General features: G+C 42.4%; 1 protein-coding gene across 1 annotated transcript in view; it reads left to right on the top strand.

Annotated features, from left to right (window-relative positions):
* LOC309547384 (SET domain-containing protein 4-like) overlaps positions 1 to 13,460 on the top strand; it is a 42,850-nt gene that overhangs the window by 12,835 nt on the left and 16,555 nt on the right. Inside the window, exons 5-6 of the mRNA XM_082247227.1 lie at positions 10,210 to 10,298; positions 11,641 to 12,070. Of these exons, the coding sequence (XP_082103353.1) occupies positions 10,210 to 10,298; positions 11,641 to 12,070 (519 nt within the window). The remainder of the gene's footprint in view (positions 1 to 10,209; positions 10,299 to 11,640; positions 12,071 to 13,460) is intronic.

The raw sequence follows: 13,460 nt of genomic DNA, 5'->3' as shown, positions 1-13,460 counted from the left end.
CTGTGTATGAGCTCACTACTTTAAGCAATGTGGTAGATGAATGGCGTGCGGACTGTGAAAGTTGGAAAGGGGAAGCCCAACGTGTCCAGCAGCAGTTAAAGGAGAAAGAAGCCTGTGTGGCAGAATTACATTCTTATTCCCAGATGCTAGCCAATGAGGTGAAGGCTCTTATGCAGGGAAAAGGAGATTGTGAACATAAGAGGGAAAAAGTAGAGGCACAGCTTCTGGAATCGCAAGTCAAGGTGTCAGAAGGTGACCGATTGTGTGCTAAGCTGTCAGAGAAGGCAAACCGACTGCAGGTTGAGTTGGACAATGTTACAAATCAGCTTTCTCAAGCAGACAGAAAATCTAGAGAAATTGCGGAAGATTTTTCTATCTTGGAATCGCAGCTGCAAGACACGCAGGAACTCTTACAGGAAGAGAGGTGTCAAAGGCTGAGTTTTAGCACAAAGCTCAAACAAATGGAAGATGAGAAAAATGGCTTCCTGGAACAATTAAAAGAGGAGGCGGAAGCAAAGAAAAACCTATCAGAGCAAGTCGCAACATTGCAAGCTCAGATAGCGGATATGAAAAAACGCATGGAAGAAAGCGTTGGTTCATTACAGTGTGTTGAAGATGTGAAAAAGAAGTTTGATCAGATGCTTGGTGAAGAGAAGACTGTGTCTGCAAAATATGCAGAAGAACGCGCCCGTGCAGAAACGGAGGTGCGTGATAACGAGAGCAAAGCCCTGTTCTTGGCTCGCTCTTTGGAGGAAGCTCTAGAGTGTAAGGCTGAACTAGAAAGTGTTAAACAGCTGCGTACAGAAATGGAAGAATTGGTCAGCTCCAAGGATGATGTTGTGAAAAGAGTTCAGGAGCTAGAAAAGTCTAAGCGAGCCTTAGAACAGCAAGTAGAAGAGATGAAGATTCCGTTGCAGGAACTGGAAGAGGAATTCCAGGCAACAGAGGATCTGTCCCAAAGAGGGGATAGTGTGCCTGATGCAGTTTTTAAAAGGATCAGTGTTTTGGGGTCTGTCCTGAGTGAGCCTCAGAAATGTGATGACACGTGGCTTGAATCACCCCTTTGGAATAAACCGTTCCTTCAAAAACTTCAAGCATTGGAAAATGTATCATTAGAGCTTCAGCAAACAAAGGAGCTGAGTAAGAAATGTGATGATTTCTCAGTTCAGGCTGAAAACCTAGTGGAGAAAACTAAGGCTGTTGGTGAAAACGTGAAGCAAATGAATAAGTGCCTTTCAGGGAGTGTTTCCAAAATGGAACTGGTGAAAGACGGGTGGCAGAAGTTTGATCGTGATCTTGAGATGCATTCCATTTGGAATTCAGATAGAGAAAAAGAACTAGGTGACCTTGAGCGGTCAAATAGTTCAGCAGAAAGTGCATTGAAGAAACCTGTAAAAGAATGTGTTGCAGTTCCATGCTTCTTCACTGATGCAGAGAGGAGGTCTATAATGGATACCACCCAGATCGCTGGGTTCAACTGTGTTGTTGCCTTTAACCCCTATGTTGGTATAAGGAAAGTTGATGATCTGGTTGACTACTTCTGTGAAGAGTTTGGCAAGAAATATAAACTGAATATTAAATCAAATAGTAGGCCTTTACTGCGACTCGCTCAGGAGGGCGAAAAGTTTAAGAAGTTGATGAGTGCAAATGCTTCCGATCTGCCTATGAATATGAAATGTTTGGTGAATGATATTGATATCTCTGGGAAAAGGAACAGGGGTCACTTTGAAGAAATGTGTGACAGCCTGTTGTCTCAATTGGAAAATCCTCTGCACAGCATCTTAGAGCAAGCAAAGCTCAAGAAGGAAGATCATTCCCTTTTACAACAAAAAGTCAATGATTGTGTACAGATGTATGGAGAGGCAACTCAAGTCACAGAGGGATGTCAAGAGTCCCTACTTGGAACAAAGCTTAGTGAAGCAAAGGTTCTCAAAGTTTTGTGGAAAACATTTATGGATTGCAGAGAGAGGCGTCTTAAGAATGTTGAAGACATTAAGACTAGCCCAATTGAGTTGCCTATGGATCACGGTCCTCCATGGTGGATTGGACAGACGGTTATGAGGGACAAGCTGTCTGACATTTATGAGAAAGCTGTCAATGAAGATGACAGAAACGAGAAGGAGCAAAATGATGCCAAAAATGCAGTTGAAGAATGTGTATATGAGATGAGAGACAAACTGTGTGGAATTTATGAGAAATCTGTCAATGAAGATGACAAAACAGTTTCATCCGGAAGCTTGAGGATAATAGGAGGCTTATCAGTGAGTCAGCAGTGCCTGACACATGCGTGCCTGGAAATATGTGTCCCAACCCTAGGGTTGAAACAAGAGGGGGGGGTATGTGACAGGAAGTCAGGTAAATCTGGGAATGTAGTCACTAAGAGGAGACACATTCCCACCTGCTTTGAAAGTTCACTGATACTATAGGGTGTTGGCTGCAGAGAGAGCCAGCAGGAAGTTGAAAACCATTCAGCTGTTCAGAATGAGGAGATCAAGGCCTCTATAATTTGTCCAGAGAAAATCTATTGAGTGCTGCCTCCAGAAGCTGCATCCTGAAGCCATGTGGGCTGGGAGCAGGAGGACAGTCAGCGTGTGCCTCCCGACAGGATGTGTGGGCCTGGGAGAAGACCCCCCGGAGTGATGTGTGCCCGGGACGGTAACCAAGGGTGAATACGTCTCAAAGGTGAGAAGACGAACTGTTGATGTGAAAGAAACAAAGGACTGTGTTGCCCTGTGAAGCTATTATAAAAGGACTATTGAGTGTCCGCTGTAGGACAAGGAAGTCTGCCCGACGGTAGGTTGGAGACAGACACTTAGGCAGGTTCCAGTTGTGAGAAGGTAGCCGCCCACAGAGGCAAGGATTTATTTTCTGTTTTATTTTATTTTGGATGTTTTGCTGCATACAGCCTGGTGAAGAAAACACCATTTAATAAACCACACTGTTTGTTTGCAAGCACTTGTCGGCTACCTCTCTGGGAAAACGCACCCCCCAAGGGGTCATCCACGCCTACCACCGAGCTAATCCCTTACAGTATATATATATATATATATATATATACACGTAATTCTTGTGAATGAGCAGCCCAAACCAACTGTATACATATATTATATATATGTGTGTGTGTATACACAGTTTGGGCTGCTCATTCACAACAATTACATGCAAAATAATGGTACCGCTTTCAGCACCTAAAATCCAAAAGAATCATACCGCGAGGGAGGTTAAGTTAAAAGGAAAAGAAAATAATTACCGTAGGCATTTTCTATTGTGTTGTGGCATGTAGGATGTACTGCACAATCTTTTTTTTTTTCTTGTTAAACATTTTTTATTATTCAAATTTTTAATACAAACACAATAAGGATAAAGCCCCAAAATAATATTTTACATACAGAGTGTACTAGGAATTGCCAGGTGCTTCATACTAAAAGGACAATAATAAATATTCACTTGGGGTACAATGTGCAGTACAAAAAAGAAAGTGTTTTTCAAATTTCCAGGGAGAAAGAGGGTTTTCAAATGCCACTGCCGTATATCAACAAAATAGCTAGTATTAACCTCGTAGCACCTCTAATTCATAAAGAAATAGCAGAATTCAAGAAGTAGTGAGTGAGAAAGGGAAAATGAATAGAGGAAAAAGAGAGAGAAGGAAAAGCAAGGATGGAAGTTAGGGAGAAAGGAGGAGATTAAAGGAAGGGGGTGCAAATCAATCAGGAACGTAGGGGCTCAAAACCTGGTTGGGAACATGAGATCCATGAGGACGATATTTTCAAGAAAGTTATTATGAGTTTGTCTGAAGAAATAGCCGATAATTTTTAGTTTACCATGGTTCCGTTCAGTCGGGAGTGAACATTCGGGAAGTTCAAGATGGTAGACTTCCATGAATGGGCAATTGTTTGCTAAGCGTTGGTAAAAATAAAAGTTATTCGTTTTGCCGTGGAACACTCTGAGGGTTTGTCCAATAGAACAATCTTTTTACATTTCGGTCTTTTACTAAAAGAGCAAAAAAGCATATTGAAAGAAATACGACTACAAATGTGGAAAATTCCAATCAGAAAAATAAATGCCGCAATGGAGACACTATGAATAATATTAAAACAGCGCTTGCCCTTACAAAAAATATAATAGCAATCATAAAATGTATACAATAAAGTGTTCATGTGCAGAAATATAATATATTCATAACATAAATAAAGTGCTAAAGTGTTCCAAAAATGTACTAATATAAGTGCTAAAAGTGCTCCAAAATGTCCACAAAGTGTGTTAAAGTGCTTGAAGATATAAAAGTGCTGAAGTGCTTAAAACAAATCATACGGTGCGGGGTGCTTCAGTGTCTCCACTCACCAGAAGTAATCGACCCTCAGCTATTTCATTCTGAAACACCAATACACCTGCTTGATGCTGCCACACTGCTGCTGTACACCGACTTGCAAAGGGTCTTTGGGGCTCAAATAAAATAGACAGCTGACATAGTGAAGTCCGTTTTAAAAAGATTTATTGCGCATATCAAAAAATTACTCACAAGAAATACATGCAAGATCAGCTTGTAGAAGAATAAACACGGTTCTTCTGGGAACGCCGTCTAGCGTGCGTTCCACGGAGGCAGTGGCGGAGCTAGACTTTTAAAACAGGGGTGGCAAGGTATTATTTTGGGGGGTCAATATACATGCGTGTGTATGTGTATATATATATATATATATATATATATATATATATATATATATATATATATATATATATATATATATATATACATATACACACACACATACATATACACACACTTTTATAAATAAATGTAAACAAACATCCTAAGCGGTATTAAAACATTTTTAATTAAATAAACAATTATCAAAGTAAACATTATTCTTTTAGTGCTGGTTCACACTGCCGCTACCACTAAAGTAGCGTCGCTTCCAGCGCGACTTTGACGCGATTTTGACGCGACTTTGGCGCGACTTAGCGCGACTTTGACGCGACCTAATCGCGAGGCAACTTTTTATTTGGCCAATCACAGAGCTGAAAATTGACAGGTACACTTAGACCCCCCAGACACTAAATACAAAAAAATGACATGCCTGCCTAAAAAAATGCCCGCTAAATGCCTGCAAGAAAAAAAGACAGCTGGTAAAACACTACAAAAAATTAAAAGAAAAATGATTTTTTTTTAGGGGTTCTGGACATGCTACATAGCTGAAACTTGACAGGGACACTTTTTTGACCCCCCAGACACTAAATCCAGAAAATGACATGCCTGCCTAAAAAAATGCCCGCTAAATGCCTGCAAGAAAAAAAGCCAGCCGCAGAGAAGCCGTATCCCTGAAAATATAGTAAAAATGATGTTTTTTAGGGGTTCTGGACATGCTACAGAGCTGAAAATTGACAGGTACACTTTTTAGACCCCCCAGACACTAAATACAAAAAAATGACATGCCTGCCTAAAAAAATGCCAGCTAAATGCCTGCAAGAATAAAAGACAGCTGGTAAAACACTACAAAAAATTAAAAGAAAAATGTTTTTTTTTAGGGGTTCTGGACATGCTACAGAGCTGAAACTTGACAGGGACACTTTTTAGACCCCCCAGAAACGAAATCCAAAAAATGACATGCCTGCCTAAAAAAAATGCCCGCTAAATGCCTGCAAGAAAAAAAGACAGCTGGTAAGACACTACAAAAAATTAAAAGAAAAATTATTTTTTTTTAGGGGTTCTGGACATGCTACAGAGCTGAAACTTGACAGAGACACTTTTTAGACCCCCCAGAAACGAAATCCAAAAAATGACATGCCTGCCTAAAAAAATGACCACTCATGAATGCCAGCAAGAATAAAAGACAGCTGGTAAAGACACTACAAAAAATTAAAAGAAAAATGATTTTTTTTTAGGGGTTCTGGACATGCTACAGAGCTGAAACTTGACAGGGACACTTTTTAGACCCCCCAGAAACGAAATCCAAAAAATGACATGCCTGCCTAAAAAAATGACCGCTGATGAATGCCAGCAAGAATAAAAGACAGCTGGGAAAGACACTACAAAAAATTAAAAGAAAAATGATTTTTTTTTAGGGGTTCTGGACATGCTACAGAGCTGAAACTTGACAGGGACACTTTTTAGACCCCCCAGAAACGAAATCCAAAAAATGACATGCCTGCCTAAAAAAATGACCGCTAATGCCTGCAAGAAAATTATGCTCTTTTCTTGTTCACTACCATTTTTTAGCAAAGTCGGATGACAAGTCGGATTACAGGTCGCTTCAATTAAGATAAGGAGGCGACTCCCATTGAAGTATATGGGACAGGTCGGATCACTGGTCGCCTGAAAGTAGTACAGGACCCTTTTCTGAAGTCGGAGCGACCTTAATAGCGGCAATTAAGACGGCACTGATTCATTTACATTGGTTTGGTCATGTCAAGCGACCTGGGGCGACCTGGGGCGACACAAGTCGCCTCGTGAGTCGCCCTAGTGTGAATGGGGGCTTAAGGCCACACACAGATCACAGGGCTCTGCTCTAAAGGGGATCTATGGGGACCCTGCTCTAAAGGGGATCTATGGGGACCCTGCTCTAAAGGGGGATCTATGGCATAGATCCCCTTTAGAGCAGGATCCCCATATATCCCCCTTTAAGGCAGGCTAGGGCAGGTCCCCCATAGATCCTCATTTACAGCAGGCCAGGGTGAGGTGAGGTCCCCTATATAGATGCCCCCTTACAGCAGGCCAGGGTCCTCCCCCAGACAGTCCCTCTCATTCTCCACACCGACAGAATTGAGTTTGCACTTTTACTCCCCCTCTGAGCATGGTGGTGGCATGAATTGGTGATCCAGTACTACATCTGCACGTTTAGTCATCATCCCAGGACTCTTTAGCAGTTATGGACTTTTAAGCTAATTCTGCTGTTTTGGTGGATTTTATTTATTTTATAATTCATTTTATGATATTTTAATGACAAGCTTTGTTCATATGAGAGACTTATGTGGGCAGATTATGCTATAAACTGTGAGTTTATACATATGTGTATGCATTCCTGGTGGTGAGAGGAGGGGGGTAGTGAGAGAGAGGGGGGAGGGGTGGTGGTGAGAGGGGGGGGTAGTAGTGAGAGAGAGGGGGTGGTAGTGGGGGGGGTAGTAGTGAGAGAGGAGGGCAGAGCCAGTAACACTTACCAAGTCCAGGAACCGGCGCTGACACCATCCATCCATCCCGCGGCTGAATCCTTCCTGCCCCATCCAGCTTCAGTCAGTTTCTCTCTCTGATTGCAGGGAGGTGGGTGGAGCCAATTTCAGGCGCGGAGGATGAAATGAAAATCCTCCTGGCTCTGAATGCTGGGGGAGGATGGGAAGCTCTGTGCCCTTACAGCAGCTACAATTGGTCCCGCCCCCTGCCACCTTCCTTCCCAGCCAGCTTCTGTTTCTCCACGGAGCAAGGGGGCGGAGCCCCTACCCCCACATACGGCCCCGCCCACACCCGACATCAATGCCTAAATTTGACAGCTGCAATCACTCTCCTTGCAGCTGTCCCCCCCCCCCCCCCCCGCCGAATCGCCCACTTATCACTGGCTTTAATGTTAAAGTGCTGATATGTAGCCCCGAGTTCCCGGCCAAACCCCCACTGGTGAGCGGGGTGGCAACAGGGGTGGCAAGGATTCCATCTGGGGTGGCAATTGCCACCCCAGCTAGCCCTCTGGCTCCGCCACTGCACGGAGGACAGAAAGTGACGTCAATGGTTTGGCGTAACCGAAAATACGTCAGCGCGTTTCTCCCCACCTTTCAGAGCGTCATCAAAGGACATCATTTCCAGTACGCCAGCTTGTTATATTTATACAGCACAGGGGTAACCTCCCCCTATCCAAACACTAATCAGCAATGAATGGACTAAATAATTAGATCGCTATGATAAAACCCATCACTTCCTGTTTACATAAAGATCAAAGAACGATTAGAATAGCCTCTACCATCAAACGTTTAAAATCGTTAATAATATAATGACACAAAGATTCCATATAATACAACAACACATATGCAAGATATTAATTAGTACAATAAATAAAATATGGCACATAATGAAATAAATGAAAAGAAAAAAAGAAAACTAAAAAATTTATGAAAAATCAAGAATAAAAATAAAAAATGGAAATAAATTCAGAAATACAGAAAAATGTAGAAATGGAAAAGATAAAATGAAATAAAAAAATAATAAATTAAATGGTAGAGATTTCCACAATCTTGTAGCCCTAACAGTAAAGAACCCCCTGTATTGCCTGAGGTGAAAACGCTTCTCCTCTAATCGCATTTTATGTCCTTGCGTCCTCATGCATTCCTTGCGACTGAATCGTTTTTTTTTCTATGCTGAGATCACCATTGAGGTATTTGTAAATTGCTATCATGTCCCCTCCCAGGCGTCTCCTCTCCAGGGAGAATAAATCAAGCGATTGTAAATGCTCCTTGTAATTAAGGTCCTCCTATCCCCTAATTTGTTTAGTTGCCCTTCTCCAACACATCCCTCCTGAGGAGGGACAGTTACATCACCCACCTGGATAAGCTCAGACACAGTCTGGCACAAGAGCTTACTGTGATTCCTGAATCGCTGCAAATCGTGCGGCACACTTGCGATCCCGTTACTTTCAATGGCATCTCAAACGCAGCCCGAGTTTGCCTCTATTATTGCCCGACAAACTGCAGCAAAATTGCGCAAACAGAATTGCGGGATGTCTCTTGTCCACAAGAAGTTCTGGAACTTGGCGTCCCCTGATTCTGTTTGCCCAATTTTGCCGTGATTTGTCAGACAACAATCATGGGAAAATCACACCATGACTGGGGTGCCATTGCATTTGGAAAAATCGAGCTAAGTATGGGAGACACACAGGGCTCTCTTGGTACAACTAGAACAGTAAACACAGTCAATAAAAATTCATCATTTATTAAATATAGCATTTAAAAAATGTTCATCTTGACAGTGACATACATAAATAAAAGGAACAACAGACAAATATTCATACAACATATTCCATTGGGATATCACATTGACATATAATACAGCTGAATGGGAAAAAGAACCATGCCCCCACAGTTGCCCCTAGCCAGGGGAGCCTATTGGAAAAGGGGGAGTCACGGTGTACTCAACATGTTTCGCGGATTAGACCGCTTCTTCAGGAGAATGTAATTAAAATAAGCTGTATCATCTATTTAGAAAATAACTTATGTTAATAAACAACTCATGTGATAGAATATAGTAAATAAACATGTGATGAATAATCATCACCACCTATAGGTGCATAGTCTGTATCACAGAGGACATAAATAGTCCAATGTGAGGGGGCTCCACCCTATCATGGCATGAGTGCCATAAACATTTCAAGCTAAAGCTAAAAAGAGGAAACACTGTGAAAAGAACTCACCCAAACTCTTCAGATTGAATAGGCCCTATACAGGGGTGCCATTGAAAGTAACAGAATTGTAAGCAGGTCCCGCAATTTGCGGCAATTCTGGAAATGCGGGAAGAATTGCAGCAATTCCGCCCGCGATTCTTAATGCCAAGGTGTGAATGGAGCCTCAGTAATTGGAACTTGGATTGTTTGGAAGAGCTCATTAATGATCTATTCTTAAACACCTACACTCCCCACTTGCTAGCAGTGCTGAAATTAGTCACACATCTTTCATTTCTAGAAAAGTGATGGTAGAAAAAAAAATACCATTTTAATGGTGTTGTAGAGCCATTAGGAATTAGGGCCTTTTCACACTACTCCGCTGAATAAATGCATCAAAAACGCATATGTGTTTCCACCTCATTTTCTGGGTGCCTATTACCCAGTATGCACCTGTGAAACTTGGACATGTGACTCAAAAATGCACAAAAAATGCAAAGCAGGTGTGTTTTTTTTGTGTTTTTGCCACATTTTTGGTGCGTTTTCTATTCATTTCAGTGGGGACCTGTGTTTTTCGTGCGATTTTGAAAAACGCACCAAAGATTCTGCAAGCAGGACTTTTAAAGATGCACTGCACCTGCAGTGCTGTAAAGAGTCCCATAAGGGAAACATTTTTCCTGCATTTTTTTTAGCAAGGTAAAAACACAGCAAAAATTTTAGGTGTGAAAGGGCCCTTAGAGTGCTCTGTAAAAATAAAGATTGTGAGGAACCTCAAACAGACATTTTTATTTGATAAACTTTGACAAAGAAAGTTAAGATGGCTTATACAATCTCAGCCAATCTCTTTGTCTTTTCTCAGCCAGGAGATCTGATCATTTCCTTGCCAGAGTCCTGTCTACTTACCACCGACACAGTCCTGGAAAGCTACCTTGGTGATTATATCAGAAGGTTGGTATTATAATGGCAGGTCTGCTGTTTTTTTAAAAATCCTTGAAAATGTGACATTTCAGTTTTCCAATGTGCAAAGCTCCACCTCCTCAGTGAAAATGTGCGGCTGCAGCTGATGGGAGTGAACTCTCTCTTCATCCACAACTCCTAGAGCAGTGGATGCCGACACGTGACATCACTTTTCTATAAGTTGTCTGGCTGCACATTTGCTCAGAGGAGTCGGAGCTTTAAGGCTACATGTCTGCATAGAAAAACTTAAAAAAAAAGACATTTATGTAGCAATTTATTTTAAAACGTATGCAGGTTAATGGGAACCATCATTTTAAAGTAGGTTTATTGTTTGGCCTTTTCTTCTGCTTTACCCTCTTTCCATCATCTGCCCCATACACTTTCTTAAATCCCTTTACTGCAAGAGTCTTAGGCACCTTCCACATGGGGTCATCCAGCAGCTGTGTGTCCCTCCTGGTGTTTTACTGCACCCAGGAGGGACACATGTAGCATCCCGTTTGTGCTGGAGACCACGCTGGACTGACTGGATCAGTCCCTGGTCATGGGTGGGTGGTTGTTTGGGCAAGTAGGAAGGGGTTTCTCCAGCAGGTTGTGCCCAGTAATTGATAATGGCAAAAAAAACTTTTGGGGTTTGGGCTGCTGCCTTCTTGGCGGGGCCTTATGGTTGTAAAAGTTGGAAGGAAGAAGCTCCCGATGTCCACAAAAATGCAAATTCAAAGAAAGAAAAAGAAAAAGTAGCAACAAGTACATCAAGCCAGCGTGTTTCAGAGCTTGTGTTGCATGCTAATAAATGGGAAAAAGTTCTCAAGCCGAATATATATTTGCGTGGCATCAGAGAGCAGACTGACAGAATGACAGCTGTGGTTGCAACCACAAATTTTTTATCTGGCCTCTTAACTTTTTCCCATTTAATAGCATGCAGCAACAGCCCTTAAGAAGGGGGAGTCCTGAAATGCTTTGGCTTAATGTACTTGTTGCTACTTTCAATAAACACCTTTTAACCTACCTTCCAATTCACATTTTATGGACACCAGGTGCTCCTTCTTTTCTATTTTTCTATGTGCAGCATCCAGCCTGTCAAAATGTAAGTCAGGGTGCGGCAGCCTGAGGAGCTCCTTGATTCCAAACCTAATCTGTAAATGGGTCCGGGATTCACTGCAGCCTGGAGCTCTACTACCCCCCTCCCTTCTGCCATCGTACAGCAAATTTTCTTTCCTCGTGCCCGCTATTGCTATGCCTTCTAGCACTATGGATGGCTTTACTCAAAAGTACATTTTTAGCTGCAATTATCAAATAATTACATGTTTACTGAATATTTTGTCATTATGCTTAGGTGGCACCCTCCTGTCTCCCCTTTGTTGGCGTTGTGCACTTTCTTAGTCACAGAGAGATACGCGGGTGACCGGTCTCTGTGGAAACCATATCTAGACGTATTACCCAGCAGTTATGACTGCCCAGTTTATTGGGATCCAGAAATAGTGATGCTCCTTCCAGAACCTGTCAAACAGAAAGCTAAGCAGCAGAGGAGCATTGTTCAGGAGATCTACTCTTCCCATGTGTCGTTCTTCAGATCACTGCAGTCGTTGTTTCAGGAGAATGCCAAAAGCATCCTGACTTATGATGCCGTGCGCTGGGCCTGGTGCACAGTCAACACTCGTACTGTGTTTATGAAACATGCACAGAGAGACTGCTTTTCTTCTGAACAGGATGTGTATGCATTGGCACCATTCTTAGATCTGCTGAATCACAGCCCTGGTGTGCAGGTAAGATCCCGCATATTTCAACAGCTTGTATACCAGCCATTGGTTCTGGTTTACCCAGTAGGCATATCACACACTTTAAGGATAGATCTAAACTGGTGTTTGCAGGGTACCAAACCACGTCTATTTTGACTGGGGGGCTAAAGTGCCCCACTCCCCAACCGCTGCCTTTTGTGCTCATTGACTGTTTTGCTGAGCACAATGCAAAGCATCTGAACAGTAACACATTCACTATTTAGTGAGTCCTAAATCCAGCAGACAGGAGCGCTGCCCTGCTTTCTGTTTAGGGGTCATTAAACACAGCCAGAGACACACAAGGTCCTTATACACCTTTCCTAATTCAAGGAAGCAAAAAGAGCACTTTTTTAATGATGATGTCATGGGAGGGCGACCGTTCCCTTTCATGCAAGTTCAAAGAGCAGTCATGATATATAAGAGCACCATGACCACCCAGAAATCATCTGTACTCCGTAAACTAAAATCTAATTTCATGGGCTTTGCACATTTTAAAAAAGAGTCTGCCCTTACCTCCAATGACCTCAGCTGAAATCAACTTTAATATTCTGTACAAAAGGCACAGAGATCCTCCCTGATCGTCAGCTAATACATTTTACCCAGATAGGGCTTAGTCATAGACCTCTATGACTAAGCCTTGTCTGGGTGAAAGTTAGAGTGTGGAGTATCTGGGTGGACTTTCTGTATCTTTGTATGGAACAATAAAGATGATTTCAGCTGATGTCATTGCCAGTGTGGCTGGACCTATAATGTGTACATGTGCAGAGCATGGACAAACTCCATTTGACTGACACCTATACTTACACATGGGCAGATACAGGTCTGAAAAGTGGCAGTTTTCTTTACAGTACTTATTCTTTGCTCATTACAGTTAGGCTTCTTTCACACGGCCGCTCCGGATTTCTTCTCCGCTGCGGGACTTTTTTTTTTTTTTTCACGGAGCGGATGACATTTGTGTCATCCACTCCGTATGTCTGCATATCATCCCATCCGTTTGCGGATGATATGCGGACCTAATGTAAGTCTATGGCATTGCGAATGTCAGCGGATGACACCGCTGACATCCGATTTTCCTTCCTTTCCGGTTTTTGAACGGATGAAAAAATAGGGTTCCGTTCCGTTCCAAAAAACGGAACAGAACTGAAAGGAAGAAAATCGGATGTCAGCGGATGGTATTCCGCTGACATCCGCAATGCCATTGACTTACATTTGACTCCGCAAATCATCTGCAAAAAAATAGGATGATTTGCGGACAAGCGGAGCGGCCGTGTGAAAGAGCCCTGTCTTTTTTTGAGCCTCGCATATGAGATGATACCCTGTTACGGGAGAAGGAGGGCAAACTTCCAAACCTCCCTATTATGGATGAACGTCCAGCTTT

This window comes from Pelophylax lessonae (genome assembly GCF_965119305.1).
Source record: "Pelophylax lessonae genome assembly, chromosome: 2".
Taxonomy (NCBI): Eukaryota; Metazoa; Chordata; class Amphibia; order Anura; family Ranidae; genus Pelophylax; species Pelophylax lessonae.
This window is presented reverse-complemented; position numbering and strand designations above follow the sequence as displayed.